At 45.2% G+C, this 20,763-nt stretch overlaps 1 protein-coding gene across 23 annotated transcripts in view; it reads right to left on the bottom strand.

Moving 5' to 3' along the window:
- The window catches only part of MYLK (myosin light chain kinase), a 258,792-nt gene that overhangs the window by 125,819 nt on the left and 112,210 nt on the right, over nucleotides 1-20,763 (bottom strand). For 17 of the 23 annotated variants that reach the window (XM_070583722.1, XM_070583726.1, XM_070583729.1 and 14 more), the window contains one exon: nucleotides 8,449-8,656. The exons of the other annotated variants lie outside the window; for them this stretch is intronic. In XM_070583722.1, the coding sequence (XP_070439823.1) occupies nucleotides 8,449-8,656 (208 nt within the window). The remainder of the gene's footprint in view (nucleotides 1-8,448; nucleotides 8,657-20,763) is intronic. 23 annotated transcript variants of the gene reach the window in all.

Genomic DNA, 20,763 nt, shown 5'->3' with positions numbered 1-20,763 from the left:
TGAGGCAAAAGGAAGCACCCAGCAGTCACTCTGGCTGTGGCGAATAGGAGCAGTTCACGTGGAAAGCTACATGCAGTATGAAAACAGGACAGCAATGACTAATGGGCAGAACCCAGTCTGCTCACACTCTGGAATGGATGTGACTCTAAAAACTGCCCAGCCTCACGCTCCAGACCTTCTACAGTCTCCTCCCAATCTGTCCTTCAGCTCTATTTCTCTCTACTCTCTGCTTCTACCCATCAACTCACCCTACCCTCCCTTCGCCCCAGGCCCTAACTCTCTCCCCTTGCCTCTCACCCCCATCATCCGAACCACAAAATGCCATACAAATCTTACTCTTTCCTCCAGAACTAGCCAAAGTCCCTCTTCCAAGAAGACACTGTAGACCATTTCAACCTCCAGAGGCCTCGTCCTTCTCTGAGTTTACAGAGTCAATGTGCTGATTGTTTGGCAAATAAACCCGTGCTGCCGTATGACTGGAGTTGTGCTTTTAATGTGTCTGCTCTTATCTGACCAACCAGGCTCTTGCAGAAAGCATCTGATAAAGTATTTTGTCTCCTACCCAGAACCACACAAAGTCAGCACTTCTTAAACACATTCTGATGTTGAATCTTAACTGTAATATAATTATGAAATATGAAGTCAAGAAAGTCAGTCTCTTGAGGGCAATAACTGAATCTTGTTGCTCTTAGAGACTAGCACAATGTTAGCACATTCAGTAAAACTGATGAAGGAAGAAGAGGCTGGAACCATGAACAACTGGGAAGGGGCTGGCTGGGGGTGGAGATGGGAGAAGGGGGTGGAGGAGTAAAAGATGGGAAGAAAAGATGGCAGCGCCAACAGTAAAAATCAAATCTGGGCCAGCCAGGATGATGATGGTGTATATTTTGGAGGGAAAAAGAGGCAAAGGCAAAGTGGAAGGTAAAAATAAAGGAAGGAAGGGAGTCAAGGTGAGGGAGATCTGGAAGTCATCCTTCAAGAACAGAATGAGACCAAGTCATTTGTCATCTACCCCTTCTGTATAGCAAATAAGTGAGGCTTCTGCCAAGGTAGGCTTGACACAACTGTTGCACAGCCGAGAGACTGGTGGGGCAAAAAGAATAATTTTCACCTCTACCACCACATTTATACTGTTAACTGCGATGAGACAGAAAAGGGCAAAAAATCAGAGCATTTTAAGATTTTGACTGGATTAAAACAAAAAGCGAACATGCCCCTAAAAAAAGAAGGGTCATCTGAGGGTGTTACACACTGAAACGAGTTATAAAGAATATAAATGGGAAATATAATTACAGGTCTTTAAGGAGATAGGAGAGTTAGAGAAAAAAGATAGTCCAAAAGAAATAAGAGAACCAAAAAACGAAAGGAGAATCAAGACAGACATTATTGAGGAATACAATAACTTAAAACTCGGCCAATATAAATAGACTTGGGCTCAAAATACAAAATGCCATCAATCCAATCCAAAGTGAAAATAAAAGGGTTCAGAGAAATCTGTCCCTGAAAAAGGGCAGTGGCAAAAAGGATGGCACAGGAGCATCTCCTATGAATTCAAAATCACCCAAGAATGCTGGTGCCAGTGACACCAGCATAGCTGGACTAGTGGTCACTAGGGCCACTCTTCTCCCATGGGGTCACTCTCCTTTGTGCTGTCACATTCTAGGTAGCCTGCCACCTGGTCCTCTCTCTCTTACATGGTCAGAGAGTCTTGGCTTGCATGACAGTGGATTCGTGGGATGTAGAGAGCAAAAACTGCAGTACTGAGGGGTGGCTGGGGGTGGGGAGAAGATGGGCAGGAGGCCGACCTTCTGGAAGAGGAGAGCCAGGCAGAGAGCATGAGTCCAGGTCTTGTTTAGAACAGGGGCAACTAAAAGGCAAAGCAAAGGCCTACAGCTCGTGGGATCCCACTGGGCCACTGATGTGGTAGAGGGAGGGGCAGAGGAAAATCCATATCTTTCTGGGATAAAGGAACAAAAGCCAAACAAGAGAAGTGGAGGAGAGGGCCAGAGGTGAGCTAATTTCTATCATTTCATTGGCTAATGTGCCGTTAAAAGATCCAGCACACTGATCAGTCTGGTTTGGATCTGGGAAACGCTTTCTATGTGGAAACAACTGTTTCTCAGTCAATTTACAGGAAATCAATGCTTAAAGACAGGAGACCAATGGCAATCCCCTCCACTTCAGTGCGATTCTTTGCTTAAATCAAATCATGTCATTTTCCTCCCTGACACCCTCCAATGTCTGCCCATCACCACGGTCTAAAGGCCCTATGTGGTCCCATCCCTGCTGCCTTTCCAGACGCATCCCCACTCCCCCTTCCTTTACTCTGCTCTGGCCACACCAACTTTCTTGCTGTTTCTCATTCTAAAATATGTCTACAAAAAAACCCCACAACTCTTTGCCTGGGGGCTTTATTTCTGGTCTCAGGAGCAGATCTGGGTCACACGCAAGGCAAGCCAGAATGATAGAGAGCTGGGACGTGACAGAGTCAGGAAGAGGCCCTCAAGTAATGACAGACGGGGAAATGGTGGATAAACACCCCGCTCCCTCACCCTTCGGTTAACTCTGAGTTCCTAGGGCCACTCTTCTCCTTAAATCCCATGACAGGGGTCACTCTCCCTTCTGCTGTCACATTCTAGGAGGTCTGCCACCTGGCCCTCTCTCTCACACATGGTCAGGGGGCGCTTAATTCTACTGCAAAGTTACACTTGCTGCTTATTTAGTCTCTCCTTCCAAGCAGAAAGGAAACTCCAAGGGACCCTGTCTGAATTGCTCTGCTCTATCTCCAGTGCCTGACACAGAGAGGACCAGAGTGTGAATGGAGCAATGGCTGGCAGGGTCCACTCTTTGCTCGTGGGAGACATTCTAGGATGAGGGGACATGCCTTTGCCTTTTGACAGAGACCAAAGTGGGCAGCCTCAGAACCCATCACCTACAGGGAAGAAGCTGGGAAAAGAGCTCCACAGGCGTGGAGACAGAGGAGGAGGAATCTGCACGAGGGACATGTTACCTAATAGAAAGAGAAGAGAGATCCAGAAAGGAGGGGGAAACCAGGGTTTTGCCCCTCCTATTTATTTATTTCAAAGAAAACTCCCCAACAGGAGAGAGCCTCTGGCCAAATCTATTCCCCAGAGAATACCAGTTCATAATTTTTAAAGTTATTTAAAAAAATTGTTCATTGCATTCTTATGCAGAGTGTTTAATGGCTTGGAATTTATTTTTCATAGATTAAAATAAACTTTTCCACTTCCTCTGAAAATATTGCTCTTGCTACTCCACTTCCCCTAGAATAATCCTCTATTTCTCAACATCACCTTTAAAGCTTTACTCAGTGCCCAGTGCACCAGACATGTCAATCATGGCTAGGGTAACCATGTAATTTATTATCCAAACTAGGACTCCTGAAAGTCAAAAGAAGCTCTATTTATAACTACATAGGCAGAGCAGGCATAAACTGGGACAAATGGTCACCCTAATGACACCTGCTGTGACCCTGGGCCTGCAAACCCGGCAGCCATGTTTTATGCTCATTATCCCACCCTGTACCGCTGAAGATTGGACCAGTGGTGGCACCTGTCCTGAGGATGACCAACCCCAATTGACAGAGACCAACTGACACTCTGTGCCAGCAACACAGAGTAAGGGCTGAATGCAAGTGAGCTATGATTATATTATACCAGGCTCTCTACACATCTTTTTTTTGGCTTTGTGGCCGCTTTCTCACAACTTGTGTGCAGATGTTCTGATTCTGCCTTTCCAGTCCATATCACGTACCCACTGCTACCTCTTACAGCATCTCTGTGTTACTTAGTTGATATTCCTTGTAGATGGCTTAAAAAGAAGAAATGTGTCAATCAGATTCCATGAAGTAATTCAGGAATATTACAATCAAGTATTTAGTAGGTATAATATTAATTTTATGTGTCAATTTGACTGAGCCACGAGGTGCATAGATATTTGGTCAAGATTATGCTGGGTGTTTCTGTCAGGGTGTCTCTGGATGAGATTAACATTTAAATCAACAGACTCAGTAAACCAGGTTGCCCTCCCTAATGTGGGTGGGCCTCATCCAATCAGTTGAAGACCTGAATAAAACGAAAAGGCTGACCCTCCCCCAAATAAGGGGGAATTCCTCCTGCCTGACTCCCTTTGAGCTGGGACATTGGTTTTTTCCCTGCCTTTGACTCAAACTGAAACACCAACTCTTCCTGGGTCTTGAGCCTGCCAGCTTCTGGACTGAAACCACACCATCGGCTCTCCCGGTTGTCAGGCCTTCAGTCTTGGGCTGGGACTAAACCACCAGCTCTCCTGGGTCTCCAGCTTGCTGACTGCAGATCTTGGGACCTGTCAGCTTCCATAATCACATGAGCCAATTCCTTATAATGAATTCTCTCTCTCTATGTACAATCTATTGTTCTGTTTCTCTGAGACTCTAACACTGCAGGTATAAGCACTTATACCTCCAAGTGATTGTGATGCCTGCTCTGAGAATCACTGTCCTAGGCCAAATTTATCAAGCCTGTACTCACACTGTGCTCCGTGCTCTGTGGACCAGCAGCCTGAGCATCACCTGGGGGCTGGTTAGAACTGGAGACCCTCGGGCCCCACTCCAGACGCACAGAACCAGAATCCACATCTTAGCAGGATTCCCCAGGTGATTCACATGCCCTTCCACCATTTGCACTAAAATCCCATAAGGTGAGTATGAGCATCCTGAGGCTGGGATCTCCTCTGGGCCTGCCAGTTTACTTTCCCTGGGATCCTGAGCTCAGGTCCTTAAAATTAACCCTCCATTACTTGAAATGACTGAAATGACTCTCTGGTCCCTGAAACACAACAGGCCTTCTCAGACTCGGACCACCAGGCCTGGGGCACATCTGTCATTTCAGTCCCACCCCTCACTCCGCCCCATCCCCCAGGCTCATTCTGTGGTAGTGGTGGCTCAGGACTAGTCACCATCTTGTTCACACGTGGGTTCTCTTCTCTTTTCTGTGTTAGCCTTGTTTATCCCTATTCAAACGGGAGCTTCTAGAGCTGTGTTGTCCAATATGGTAGGCAATAGCCACATGTGGTTATTGAGCTCTTGAAATGTGGCTAGTCTGAATTGAGATGCACTGTAAGTGTAAAATACATCCCAAATGTTGAAGAATGTAAAATATCTCATTAGTAACTTTTATACTGGTGATATATGTTGAAATGATAGTATCTTGGATATATTGCGTTAAGTAAAATATTTTATTAAAATTGATTTCACTGTTTTTTTAATGTGGCTGCTAGAAGACTTAAGATTACACATGTGGCTCACATTATATTTCTATGGACAGTGCTGTGCTAGAGACCAGGCCTGTGGCCCCTCCATTGGAAAGAATGCCCCCGGAGGGCGGGCACCATGTCTCTTCCCTGCTCTGCACCAAGCCTTGCGACCAGCCCTCTGGAGGTGGGGGAGTGTCCAGCTGGCTACAGAGAGTTTTTCCAGGGTTCAGACGAGGGTTGCATCCCGCTGCATAAGGTCATGAATTGTCCTGTCGCTGGGACGCTTGTGCTCATGGAGGATACTGCATATTTCTTGACCCTGGTTACCAAACTGGAAATCAGATAAGGAAGCTTTCTCCTCCACTCTCCATGCAAGGATTTCCCCCTGGAAGTGGTTCTCAGGATGAGAATCCCAGGTTCAGACATTACAAGGCTACCATTTACTGGGAGCCTACTCTATGCCAGTACTGCACTGATCCTTACACAACCCCAAGGGGCAGCCATTGGCTCCAGTTTGTAGAAAAGGAAACAAGGCTCTGCAAGGTTAATTTCCTCATAGCTGAAGATCAGTGAAGTGGAAATCCAAGATCATTTGACAACACTGCCTTCTCAAGTTGACCACTAGGGGGTCAAAAGGCTCCACATATGAATTACACTCAATTCCAGAACCTCTGCGCTTTCCAAGTAAGAAGCACAGCACAGAGGGTGGGCAAGAAGGCAGGTAGGCTGCTAAATTCTCTTTATAAGATGTTGGGCTGGTCTGGCACAGTAAACAACTTACCCATGGCAGAAGGGACCAGCCTGGATCCTTCCAGGCCTACGGTCCCAAATCACACATCGGCTGAAACTAGCCTTTGAAGCAGAAGCATCACTCTGCTGTAGCTCTCCTGCCTTGTTTCCTGCCCCCACCCCGAGTACCATGACCTACTAAAATCTTTCCTGCTTAGTTGAGACGTCAGATCTAACTTCCCTAACGATGGGAATAAAAAAAAAAAAGGCTTCCTATTACCTGGGTTTTATATGCCTCCCTCGCACTCCTACTCCATCCTTTACAATGGATCATAGAAAACCAGGGCCAGCTCAGGCTGTGGAGAGCACTGAATTCAAACCCTGTATTCTGCAGAAACAGAGGTCCAGAGGTTTAAAATCACAGATGTGAATGGTGAAAACTGGGACAAAACCTTGGACCTCTGATTCATAATTCCCCATTTCCCCAGCTCTAAACAGAAAATCAGAAAAGAGGCGTTATAGACTGAATTTTTGTGTCCCCACCCAAATTCATATGTTGAAGCCCTAACCCCCAGTGTGGCTATATCTGGAGACAGGGCCTGTGAAGAGGTGATAAAGGTTGAATGAGGCCATAAGGGTGGGGCCCTAATCCCATAGAGCAGTGCCCTTATAAGGAGAGGAAGAGACACCAGAGCTCTTTCTCTCCACCATGTGAGGACACAACGAAAAGGTGGGGATCTGCAAGCCAGGAAGAGAGCCCTCACCAGAAAACAAACCCTGCCGGACCTTGATCTTGGACTTCCAGCCTCCAGAACTGTGAGAACATAAATGTCTGTTGTTTAAGGCGCCCAGTCTGTGGTATTCAGTCACGGCTGCCTGAGCTGACTAATACAAGGGGATAAAATAATTTTTATTTGTGGGCCTCAACTCAAAGTTTGGCACTGAAAAGTACATAATGTAGAAAAAAAGCACAGTACCAGGACTGGCAGCGATGAGGGCCATCCAGAGACTCTGACCAGGGGCCACATTCTGTCTTGAGTGTCCCAGCCCACAGGCACTTGAAAGTTATTAAAATGAGTGAGTCACTCATTTAAGGAATTTGGGGGAAAGTATCTAAACTATGCATATTCTGTTTTGTGAAACAGCCTGTCTGTCTTCCGTGATGTAAGGAAACAAGGAAAACATTGGTCCAGGTGCACCTCGTCCCTTTCCAGAACCTTCCTTGGCTACTTTAATCCTTACACACAGTGTCCCCTGAAAACCAGGTTGGGAGGACTCTCTTCTGAGATAGGAGAAAGTGAGTCTGGCCCCCTGGTTTATAAGCCCTTAGAAAGGGAAGGGCTCTTCCCCTCCACTGGAAGGCCAAGGGAAACTTGTTACACATCTGAGGGTCTGATAAACCCCCACGTCCCTTCAGACATCAGGCCTTTAGCCAGCAGCCAGCAGCCTGAACTAGAGATGTTCTCAACAGTGGAACAGCTTCAGCATATGGGGGATACACTAGCAGCAAAAGAAACAGTTTACTTATGGTAAAATATTTCTCCTGGAAGTTTTAAAGTTAATAAAGTTAATAGAATTTTTTTAAGTACAAAAAAAAAGACAAAATAACTAATCATTGTTAACACATTGCTGTGTTTGTCTCCTATATATTTTTCTGAATTTTACAAAATGTTTTCTAATGGGCATGTATTACTTTATACTGATGATGATAAACACTCTCCAAATTCATTCATTCTCCAAATACTTCAGTATCTATCAGGTGCCAGGAAGTTTTCTAGATGCTGGAGATGCGGGAATAAACATGACCAAGTCCCTCTCCTCCTCGAGCTTCCACTTAGAGGTGGGGGAAGGAGGAGATAACGAAATGTGAGGCAGTGATGAGTCCTCAAAGGAAAAATTGGGGTGGAATGAGAGGATGCAGAGTCATGAGGATGGGTGCTCGGAAAGGGTTCTCTAAGGAGTGCACGTCTAAGCAGAAACCTGAAGGAAGGGAGGGGCCAAGTCAGGTAAGGGGCTGCAGAAAGAGCTCTTCCTTTAGACAGGGAACAGCAAGATGAGGGCCCTGAGAATTGGCTCAAAGAGGAGCAGAGGGCCAGTGTGACCTCAGTGGAGCGAGCAGGTGAGGAGTGGTAGGAGACAGGTCTGGAGAGCCAGGCAGGGGTCAGACCAGGCAGGACTTTGTAAAGCCATGATAAGGCGTCTGGTCTCCGTCTTGGTGAGGGGAAGCCATGGGAAGCTGGAGCAGGAAAGAAGGTGATGTGCAGTTTGACAAACATTTTCTCCTGGGATGCCTTCCTTTTTTGCAAGGACCACATCTCTCCTGTTAGATGAAAAGGTCTGGAGTTCAGGGATGGTGTGCTTTCTCTTGTGAGCTCCTCTCCCAAGAGAGGGCTGGAGCAGGAGCTGCAGGCCCTGGGGAAACTGAGGGCTCATCTCCCACCAGGGCTCTCACCTCCTGGGACTCACCTTCTACCGTCAACTCCACTGTCACCTGGCGGGCACCACTACCATTGGTGGCTTCACAGGTATACTTTCCCTTGTCCTCCTCACAGACAGCATGAATCACAAGGCTGAAAGTTCCCCGGATACCACAATCCAGCAGGAAGCGGCCCCCACTGGTGAGGGGTTGCCCGTTTCTGTGCCACGTCACTTGGGGCTCTGGGTAGCCCCGGACCTTCAAGGAAAAGAAGAAAGGGTGAGAGCTTATATTTAAGGAGTACTTCCTATGTGCGAGGTATTGTTCTGAGTGTTTCACGTGTGTTAACTCATTTAATCCTCCTAACATCCCTTGAAGCAGATACACATCATTTCCGTTTTAGAGATGAGGAAATTGAGGCACAGAGAGTTTTGGTAGATTTCCTGAAGTCTGGAAGGTAGAAAGTGGCAGAGTCGGGCATCCTGGCTCCAGCACCCACTACACATGTGACTTTCAAGGCTGGTTGCATATTAGCATCACCAGGCGGAGCTTTAAAAAAATACTAGTGCCTGGGCCTTACCTTGGACCAATTAAATCAGGGATGGGGACTGAGTATGGGAATTTTAGACCAGTGCTTCCCACTCTAACATGCAAATGAATCACCTGTTAAAATGCAGATCCTGCTTCTGTAGGTCTGGGGTGGGGCCTGAGATTCTGCAGTTCAGACCACCTCTCAGATGATGCTGATGCTGCTGGTCCCTAGAATTCCCCTTGAGTAGCAAGGTTCTAGACCTGAGCTGCCCGGTATGATAGCCACTAGCCAAACATGGCGACAGAGCTCTTGAAATGTGGCTAGTCTTAATAGAGTTGCACTGTAAGTGTAAATCATACATTGGGTTTTGAAGACTTAATATAAAAAAAGAATATAAAATACCTTGGTAATTTAAAAATGCTGATTACATGTGAAAAGATAGTATTTTGACATGTAGGGTTAAATAAAATATATTGTTAAAATTAATTTCACTTGTTTCTTTTTATGTTTTTAAAGTGGCTACTAGAAAAGTTACAACAATCTACATGCCTGGCTTGATGTTTTTATCAGGCAGTGCAGCTCTAGACAGCTCTTTCTCTAATAATAGGTAGCAGCTAACATCTGTTGAGTGCTAAGCGTTAAGCACTTTTCTAAGTACCTGACACATCTGAGCTTCCTAGCAACTTGTTCAGAGAGAAGATATTTCTCAAAAGACGGGAAAATGCAGAGAGAGAGAAATTCCAAGCAAAGAAATCACCTTGAATTTCAGAGAAAGGAAGTTCCCCAAGGACCCTCAAACTCCTGAAACTCAACAGGCCCTTCAGAACGGACTCATCTTTGGAGGAGCAGGGCTCACACTGGCCCATCAATACACAGCCTGCGACCCAGAACTGGGGGATTTTAGCACTGGAAAATGCACAGAGGACATCACAGAAGCCTCCTGAGAAAGAAGCTGTTTGTGTTAGACAATGGTGGTAGCAACTGCTTTTATCGATGTATCTACTCCGAGACAAGAGAGGATGAAGCCACCAAAATTTGCTGGCTGACCCCAGATTGCATTTACAAAGAAAGCCTTCAATGACCTACAGCGATAATCCTCCTCACACCCCTCAGCAAGGTCAGAGGGGATGCTATAACAGCACATGGGAGAAAGGAGGAGGTAAAACAGCATGTGCATGCACACCTGGGCATCCAAACACAGTTAATTCCCTAAGCATCCTAAGCGAAGAGAGAACCCTGTAAATGCAGCAGTAGTCGTCCTTGGGCTGTGCTCTCTCCCTTCCCAGGTGTCCAGCCCCCAACTCATCCTTAGACCTGTTTCTCAGTAGCCAGGATGCAGATGTCTTCCTGGGGAAGGAAGCCTTGAATCACAGAGAAAATCCCCAAAGTGAACAATCCCCTCTTAGGTTATTCCACCATCACCCCCTCAGTGCCGGCTTAGGAATCTCACAAGGCCAGCCTCCCCAGCTCACTCCTTTGTAGTCAAGCTTCAGTGAAAAAGAAACAAAAGCAAATCAAAACCCCAAATCAATATTCTCCATCTTATTTGCAATTTCTGGAAACAGAAAAATCCCTTTCCTATCAAAATCTACACTCTACCCACGATAGAGATTGAGTCCCTGTGAGAGAATGCTTATATTCTGAAGTCACTTTCCCCACAAGCATGACAACACTGTCTGAAGCCACTGCAGCCTCAGCAAGCACATGAGTCCTCTCACAGGCTGCCCATGTTGGAGGGGACCACATTCATTCGGACAGATAAGCTCTCACATCTATTATAACATGAAACAAAGTGTTGACAGTGGTTGTCTCTGGGTCTCTCCTCTTTTCCTTTTACTTAACTATTATTTTCTGATATTTCTGCAGACAACATGCCTGGCCTTTGTAAAACAAACAAAAAAATTTTAATAAAAACTGTATTCCTTTTACATTAGTGTCTCTGTATAATGCATGTATAGCACAAACATTCATTAATTTGTTGAGGTCCTCAGGTCCTTAAATCTAGCAACAGAAATAAAAGCGCTATATGAATTAAAAATATGCATATTTGAGGGTGACCAATGTCATGTCCCCATATAAAAGCACGCCATTTGTGGCACTATCTCGGCAGAAAGGTTCATGCAAAGGAACATCGGACAACAGTTACTCTGTCCAAGTGTTATTCATCTCTGTTACAGCATATTTTCAGGAAATAACTAAGGAAACAAACTCTTTCCTCCAGAAGGAAGCCCTTTGGGAGCGTGGTCATATAATGAATTTGTAGATCATCATTATCTTCTCCTCCATCCTGTTAGGCAGGGGGTGCCTGACCTCCAGAAGATGATCAGGCAGCCTTCTGTCAGCTTCAGAGAAGGGAGTGCAGAGCACTGGAACTGGGAGGAGATAATCATTAACTGCACCAAAGGCATCGTTAGCATTCCATTAGCAAGTTCTCTGGCCCCCCGCACAGTGCCAACTGCAGTGGCCCATCAGGCCCTGGGGCTCCAATGATTAACTAGGACACTGAGCATTGCAAACCTTGATCCCTCTTTCTCTTCCAATTTTCCTCTAATTCTCTACATATATACATCCACCCACTCCCTCCAAATTTACCTCTGAAACACCCTGTCAAAATAAACATCCAGGGGTTTTTAATATGCTGAAGCTGGCACCTCACAGAAAGTTGCAATTTGCAATGGAACTTTGACAGCACCTTGCATCTGAAGCAAAGGCAGGAATTTCTGTGACCTTACTCAGTTTCAAGGTCTGAATGACTTGCAGCTCCAATTCTTACCCTCTCAATATGGGAAAAACTTGTTCAACCACTGCCTAATATTACCTAAAAATTATTCAATTTCAAGGAAACCCGTTTTTACTGTCTTCCCCACTATCCTGAGCTCCTTGGGGAGAAGGAAGAGAATCCTTGGTTCACATCCTTGGGATGCATGACAATAGCCCTGCCCTCCCTGGGTGCCTTAGGTGCCTTCATCACAGGCCTTCAGCCAAGAAGCCTCAATTGGGACTTCTGCAGCCAGGTCCAAGACCATGGTAAATAGCCATTGATACTTTAGTTTTCAGAGGGTCTCCACACACAGAATCTTATCTGATTCTTGCAACACTAGGAGGGAGGTGTCTTGGGTTGGGTGCTCCAGAAGCAGAATCTGAGATAGGGATTCAGAGAACCCTACCTGCAAACCCCTAGCCAACACTCATGGCAGCTGGGAATGGGTGTGCTGGCCTGCTGAAAGGGTCTGGGTGGGGCACCAACAGTGTCCCTGACAGCACACAGAGCCAATCACATTACTAAGCCCAGAGAGCTGAGGAGAGAGGCCTGGAGAAGTAGATGAATGGCCAGTGATCTCAGAGGGCAGATTAAGTGGCAGATCTGGGACCACAATTTTGGTCTCCAAGTTGAGTGGTTATCTCTTTGCCTCACTGTAAATTCAAGTTTTTGGTGAGACAAATACTGTAGAACCCAAAGCACTGGTAAGTGTCTCTCTCTAATAGACCCTATATCTCTTATAAGTTAAAGTGATATCTGCTTCCTGCTTTGGGAAAAAGTCAAAGGGTTCACAAAAGATATGGCCATGCCATAAGCAAGTCTTGGGCTGTTCCCTCAGAGCAACAGTACGACAGTGCTATAGACTGAATGTTTGTGTCCCTCCAAAATTCATGTGTTGACAGCCACAAAGTGATGGTATGAGGAGGTATCAGATGGGGCCTTCAGAGGGTGGAGCCCTCATGAACGGGCTTAGTGCCCTTATAAAAGGGACCCCAGAGAGCTCCCTTGGCCCTTCTACCATACGAGGGCAGAGGGAGAAGACAGCCATCTGCGAACTAGGAAGTGGGACCTCAGCAGACACTGAATCTGCTGATGCCCTGATTTTGGACTTCCCAGCCACTAGAACTGTGAGAAATAAATTTCTGTTGTTTATGCCACCCAGTCTATGGTATTTCTGTTGCAATATCTGAACAGTCTAAGATAGACAGTATTGGTGCCATGTGTATGCACAAGACACCCCCAGGACAGTCAGTGTGGTACAGAGAGGACAACATGGAAGCCAGGACCTGGGTGCTGGGCCTGGCTTGGTTTCCCAGCCCCTTGAGGTTGTAATTCCTTCCTTTTATTGAAGAGAAAACAGCTCTCGATAACTAGGGTCGCTTCCATCTCTGAAGTAGTATGGCTCTAAATAGTGACCCACTTAGCTTCTGGGGGAAGATTCCTTCCTCTCCTTCCAGTCTGCTCTGGGTCCAACCCGCAGTCTTAGTGCCTTCTAATCCTCCATGTGGGAAAACCAAGTGACCACAAGGAGAAACCCTCATGAATGTGAATAGCCCTGACTTTTCACCATAATGAGTTTTTGGAAACGGCCCCAAAGAGGGTCATTCTAAGGAGAATCATATTTTTGCCACAGTAACCACATTTAGTTGGAAGTTGTGTTCTTGAACAAAAGCCCGGGATCAAATAAATCAGGGCATAACCAACAACCTGTCATAAAAATAAAGATAGTAACCATAACCCCCATAATAATTTAAAATAGTAAAGCTGTGCTCCAGCTCCCTAAAATGTCCTCAAAAACCTTTATGACCTCCAAAGGCCTTTAAAAGGAATGGGGGCTCCTTCTGCATGTGTTGGACGATGAGGAGAAGGCTGGGCTGCAGGCGGGCCCAGCTGCTGCGTTACACCTATCTGTCTTACTCGAGACAGTTTTTCAGAACCTGGTGCCATCTTGAGATTTACTTAAGGACTGAAAGTGAGACATTCTTAAGGGCACTAAGTCTCTTGATCTTTCATTCATGTGTGTGAAGGGCTTTCAGTCGATTCCAAGGTGCCCAGGACAGGCTACCAGAGGCCGAGCCCAGAGCAGCGGCAGGTTCTCTGTCGCCACAATCCCTGCAAGACTCAGAGCAACACATTTGCCTTCTTAACTCAGGGAGAGGTAAAAAGGGGGCGATTTTGCTGTTTTTGATGATTCCTGCAAACGTTTTGTTCCTAGGCAGGCCTGTCCTTGTATGCACACCACAAGCCCACAGCTGCCGTGCAGAGCCGCGGTGGCCCACTGATCAGCCAGGCCTGGGCAGGAGTTGCATCAGAGGCTCTGCCGACATCAGGGATGGAGGGAGACCAAAAGGAGAGAAACCGGGATTGCTCCGAGGCCAGGGTGAAAGCAGACGGCCCAGCAGGACGCTGGGAGTCAGGAAGACACACAAAGGAGATGTGAGCAGTGAGCTGAGAAATCATAGGGCTGGGAACAACAGACTTGAGGGGTTGTCAATAAGTATTTATTTGAAGCTTGCTGAATAATTGAATCAATGCTGGGAGAGGCTGAGCTTGGAGGAGAGGACATTAAGGAAGGCTGTCAGATGGACATGTCACCCAAGCTGGACCAAGCTGATTCTGCAACATGACCGTCTACATGCTCATAACTGCCTGCCTGACTGTGGTGCATTACTCTAAACTTCTTGCCCCGTTTCATGGCAGCTTCTTCAATAGCAGATAAATTCTCCTATGATAAATGACTAGAACAAGGCCGGTGATTTTAAAACTGAAAAATAATAGGACATAAACCAACAGTGCTGAGAAATTAGTTGAAGAGGAATCCTCCAAGTATAAGCTCACCCAGATAATAAACAGACACCATGCACAGAAAGGAGAATTAAAATCTTAACACCCCCAAACAAATTAGACCACCAAGAATGTCCATAAATCTTACATCATGGGTATATTTTGAGGGTGAAGAGTGAAGGGTGAGCCATGGGCAGGGCATGACCAAGCTCAGGGGCTTGTGTCTGTGTCAGCAACTGGCACACGGCCCCGCGGACAGGCAGGCACTTAATTAAGGCTTTGAATAATCCCGTTGCCAACAGTCAAAAGCCTTAGCTGAACCCACAGAATCCATCAGGAAGAGATCATACCAGCTAAAAACAGCAATTAGCGAGAGGCTTAGACTGCTGGATGCTCCCTGCCCGAGTCCAAGTGGTGAAACAGTGAGGAAAAAAGTGGTTCCACGAAAAATAAAGTCAGGAGGTAAAGAACCATTCTCAAACTGGCCCAGCAAATGCCACATGGGGCTCCAGGGACAGAGGCTGCAAGGCTCCCTCTGTGGTCAGCCACTCTCACTGTCTACGACAAGTTTTCTTTTCTCACGGCCCAAGTCATAGACATCCCTACACCCCGATATCTACAAGTCTGAGAACGTGTTGTTTCTTCAACTGAGAGCACAAGGGAGGTTATAGCTTGGCAGCCTCGGGTTACACCTCAGGCTTTTCTGAATCTTTTTTTTAAAAAAATCTATTTCGTTTTATCTAGATCAAGCTTATCAATGCATGCAACCTTTCATTTCATTTCCTGTTAATGATATAAGCACTTAAAACTCTTTGAAGCTGTCCAACAAAGAAAGAGAATTCTAGGTGTAATTGGCAATCTCGCCCATTGAGGCTTTCCTAGTTCCTCCAAATGCACAGCTTTCATATAAAAACAAGTGTCCTTCTGTTTGAACTCCCAGGCCCTGTGGGATGGCTGCGGGATTGCAGCCTTACCAGGAACCTCTCTATGCAAAGCCCTGGCCTTCTGGCTTTACTCTCACTCATCGTGGCTTCCAAGGACACGCACCTGCACCTTCAGCTGGTGAGGCTGGCGTGGGAGCGCACTCTCTTGTTTCTGTACCAAGTTGAGATACACTCTCAGATATATTAAAATAATAATAAGAGGCAGGTGGCATTGTGGAGGTTTAACAAATTAGTGCTGTGCCTTCCTTTTGTTTGATTTTCCCAGGATCTTCTGCCCACCTTTCCCAGTATAAGACACACAGCCGTCCTTTGAGGAACTGCTCCCTCCCCCTCTACCCACCACAGGTGAGTCTGATGGGGATGTGATCAGTCGGCTGCCTCTTGGCCGAAATGCTTGGGCTCCAGAAATGGGCATATTACCTAAGCCAGCCAATCAGAGCTCTTCCCTGCGATTTTAAATTAGAGTAAAGGGAGATCAAAGCCGTCTCTTTTCACAGAGACCCCCAAGCTGGGAAGATGTAAGCCTGAAGCTGTCTACAGCCATCCATTCTCTCCCATCCCCACCCTGCCCGCATTTTCTCGCTCCCTTCCTGCCAAGAGGAGGAAGTCATCTGTAGCATTAGATGTCCCATACACAGTCAAGAAGAGAAGAGATGGAGGCACTCCCGACAGAGCCACAGCCGACTCAGGATCCACTCAGTTATATACGGAGAATCTCTCTCTTTTGTTTGACCCAGCTGGAGCTCGTTTCTGTCACCTTGGAAACAAGAGTCCTGAGTAATTCAGGAAGGCGTATGGCCTCTGGAATCTGACAGACTTGTGTGTGGATGCTGGCTGCACTAATCACCAGCTCCCAACCTTGGGCAAGTTACTTATCTGGCCCTCAGTTTACACAACTGTAAGATGGGGTGATACCAGTATCTACTTCCATGGAAAAGTTTATGATCAAATGAGATAGCATATGCACAACAGCACATTAATAAAATCTAATGGTTATATCCCCCCCTCTTCTTTTCTTCAAAGCCAGTAATTCTTTATAATGAGGTACCCTAGAATGCATTCAGCTCCCAGCTTTGTCAATGGCATGAGACTGTTTGTGCCCTAAGAAACAGCAGTCCTTATGAACTCCTGGGCTTGCCGGGCCTCTTCTTACATAACTCCCATTCTCACAGGCAAATTTGAGGCATCACACTCTTAATTAGATAAAAAACCTAATACTATAACTGAGAACATCTTCTGCCTTAGTGGAACTGGCTTATTATTTTTATTTAAAGAGTAAACCTCATTTGGAAAGTGACTACTGTTTTTATGCAACATCACAAAGCACATTTAAAGACAAACACCAGTCTGAAGTCTTGACTGCACCGTCATTCCACTCCTGTAAAATCATGTGCACCTTTGAGACAGAGACCATCCCCTTGATTTCTGCCTCACTGACTAATGCAGCCCTGGAATTTCAAGGGCATGGGCGAATGTCGGGAAAGAAATAAATCTGGGGTAATAAATCTGGAGTTCCTAGCCAGTCATGGTTGGACCTGGAGAGACAGACATACTTCGTTGGCAGAAGGGATGGAACAGAGGGCTGCTTCCCAAACAACACACAGACCATTTGGCAACGACTCCCGACCCCTCAAACACAAGAGCTCGGATGCCACGAGACTCTGAAACTGGCCACAGATCGTACCAGGAAGATCCTGTCCTATGAGGACTCTCTGAGAACATGAGGGAATTCTGGTTAAAGCAGAGGTGGGCAAAAGTGACCCAAGGGTCCCAACATCCCAAGAACAACTCGACTTGGCCCCCTTGGCTTGATTTCTGGCCTCTCCAGGCTGCCCCTGTGACCAACACCTGCTGCACATGCATGTCACCACACAAAGCGTGCATTCTGCTTGGACTTCCCCAGGTGGCAGGCCGAGAGGGAGTGGTGAGCAGGTGGGGCTTTGGCAGCAGTGCCTTTCACGCTGCCTGCATCAATACGGCCAGGAGAGCATCTCTGCGACGCTGTCGGAAAATACCTGGCACAAGGGGCAGAGAGCAGTCATTGGCAGAATGTCCTCCCAGGCCCCCGCCGCCCAAAGGCATCCTGATCTGTGTAGAGAATAACACTAGAGATGGAGTCAAAAGTTGCTCCTTGTACGAAGTCAGTGTCTGACCGCCCACCAGGTTGAAAAACACAATCCAACATGTTTTCTTAAAATGTTTTTATTCTCACCAAGAGAATACAGTGTACATGGTTAAAATGTCAAGTGGTACCATAAGTCATACCAAAAAAGAGCGGGCTTCTGCTCTGCCCCTCCCACCCACAATTTCCACTTCTTTGAGGTAATCATCTTGCAGTCTTTTAGCCATTTATTCTGATATTTTCTTCCATATTTCTAAACAACAGCATTATACATTTCTCCCTAATTTTCGGCATTTTTTTAACTTCTCTGTATGGAATAAGAGCTTTTAGCTCTCAAATCTCCCCCCACATAAACACTTCTCCTCACCCCCAATAAGTACATCACAATTTTTTATGGAAAAGTAAAGCATTTGTCTCATTTTAACTTTGCTCACTGCCAAGCTCCATAGTATATTACAATTAAATTTCTCGAACTTTTCATTTTTCCTGGAGTTAATAACTGTCATGCTTTTGGTTTGCTTAGTTTTTTAGGCACCCCAACTTCTCAAGAGAACTATAAAATTCCTCTCAGTGATGGTCAAATTGATAATTAATTCATCAGTCGCTTTTCTTTTTTTCTCTTTTGGAGATATCCTTCTAGAACATTCTTTTCTTCTCCTCCAATCTAAACTGGATGCTTTCTAGGCTTCATGCATAGTGGTCCGGGACATTCCTTCACTATCCTCTTGGCAATTTCTTGGTGTATGCCACCATTTTGGTTGAACACATCCTCCTTCAGTGATTTCTTCAGAACGAATGCACGGAAGATGTTAACATTTTTCAACCTGGCATTTCTGAAAGTGCCAATATTCTAACTTCACACTCAACTTGCAGTTCATCTAGGAATGGAATTGTAGATGGAAATCTATTTTCTTCAGAATTTTGAAGGTTTTGCTTCATGGCATTTGAAGGCAATGCTTCTGGCATCCAGTGTTGCTGTTGAGAGGTATAATACCACGCTGATCCTTCATCTATGACCTGGTTTGTCTGTGTGTGTGTGTGTGTGTGTGTGTGTGTGTGTGTTTTCCTTTCAAACTTTTAGAATCTTCTCATTATCCCTGATAGTCTAAAGTTTCATGATGATTTGCTTTGGTTTGGGTCTTTGTTCACTCATTGTCTTAGATTCTTGGTAGTAGGTCTTTTCATTATTGGCAATACGTCTTTCAATTTTGAGGAATTTTTGTGTTTTGACAATGCTGTCTCCAGTGTTTTTTCCTATGTTCTCTTTATGGAACTCCAATGAGTTGGATATTAGCTCTGCTGGACTGACTCTCTACATTTCTTTTCTTTTCTCACTTATTTTCCACTTCCATCTTTTTGTTCTCTCCGGGAGATTTCCTCAGCTCCATCTTCCAACCAATCTATTGAAGTTATTATTTTGGCTGTCATTAACTTTCAAAAACTCTTTTTCAGTTTCTCAAAACTGTTTTGAGTAAACTCTTCTTGTTCAATGGAAGCATCTTATCTCTGAGGTGAGATGAAATTTCTTTGAAGTTTTCTGTAGCCTCTATTTCTACTTGGTTCCTTTTTTGTTTTTTTTTGTCTCTTTCATAACAAAGGCTTCCTTTGGACATCCGATGATCCTTCACTGATTTTTCATATATATGAGTGAATAAATAAAAAGGTGTGTGCCTTGTGTCCCGCAGTTGAGAGCTGATCAGGTTCAGTCTCTCCACAGAGAACCTTCATCTTTTAGGATGTCAGAAAGGAGCAGTGGCCTTGCACATGGAGTACAGGAGGAGATCTGGGCTCCTTATTAGACTTTTAATAATCCTCCAGTTTTCAGCTTCATTCCACAACCTAGGCTTTGAAAGTACCTGATGCCTCCAATTCCGGAAGATTTTAAGAAATTTCTGGCACAAGTAGATTACTTTTCTTGTTGCCCACCCCCCCTAATGATAGACATAGCACAACAATGAAAGCTGAAGGCAAGTCAGCCAATCATCTATTCACTTTTCATCGTGCATCAATTTGTTGACATCTCTCATCTGCTACTGTCTCTCTCCCATTCTATCTGTCCTCATAGGTTTACAAGTTTTCATTTCCTTGTTATAAAAACTCATTTTAAGGATGGTTATTATAAAAAAGAAGACAGAAAATAACAAGTGTTGGCAAGGATGTGGAGAAATTGGAATCCCTGTGCCCTGCTGCTGATAATGTAATATGGTGCAGCCACTGTGGAAAACATTATGGTATTTCCTCAAAAAATTAAAAATAGAACTACCACATGAGCCAGCAATTCCACTTCTGGGTATAAACGCCAAAGAATTGAAAGCTGGGACTTGAATAGATATTTGTACATCCATGTTCATAGCAGCATTATTCATAATAGCCAAAAGGGGAAGCAACCCAAGTGCCCATCGACAGATGAATGGATAAACAAAATGTTGTCTATATGTACAATGGAATATTATTCAGCCTTAAAAAAGGAAGGAGGGGCGGGCCCAGTGGCGCAGCAGTTAAGTTCACACAGCCCACTTCGGTTGCCCGGGGTTCACCAGTTCAGATCCTGGGTGCGGACCTATGCACCACCTGTCAAGCCATGCTGTGGCAGGCGTCCCACATAAAATAGAGGAAGATGGGCATGGATGTTAGTCAGGGCCAGTCTTCCTCAGCGAAAAGAAGAGAATTGGTGGTAGATGTTAGCTCAGAGCTAATCTTCCTCAAAAAAAATAAGAAGGAAGGAAATTCCGACACATGCCACAACATGAATGAACCTTGAAGACATTATGCTGAATAAGATAAGCCAGACACAAAGGACAAATACTGTATGATTCCACTTATATGAGGTACATAGAGCAGTCAAATTCATAGAGACAGAAAATACAGTGGCGGTTGTCAGAAGCTGGGAAGAGGGGAAAATGGAGAATTATTGTTTAATGGGTATAAAGTTTCAGTTTTATGAGAAGAAAAAAGTTTGGGAAATGAGTGGAGGTGATAATCGCACCACAATGTGAATGAACTTAATGCCAGTGGACTGTATGCTTAAACATGGTTAAAATGGTCAACTTTATGCTATGTATATTCTACACAATAATAAAACCAATGAGCCATATATATGTGGATCTATTTCTGAACTCTGCTTTGTTTCAATTATTGGTATATTTATCCCTTTGCCAAATGCTACATTGCCTTTAGCACAATAGTTTTCAAAGTTAAGTATTAAAATCAAGAAACAGAAGT

Source organism: Equus przewalskii, chromosome 18 (genome assembly GCF_037783145.1).
Source record: "Equus przewalskii isolate Varuska chromosome 18, EquPr2, whole genome shotgun sequence".
Classification (NCBI taxonomy): Eukaryota; Metazoa; Chordata; class Mammalia; order Perissodactyla; family Equidae; genus Equus; species Equus przewalskii.
The sequence above is the reverse complement of the archived record's forward strand: the minus strand, read 5'-3'. Positions and strand labels throughout refer to the sequence as shown.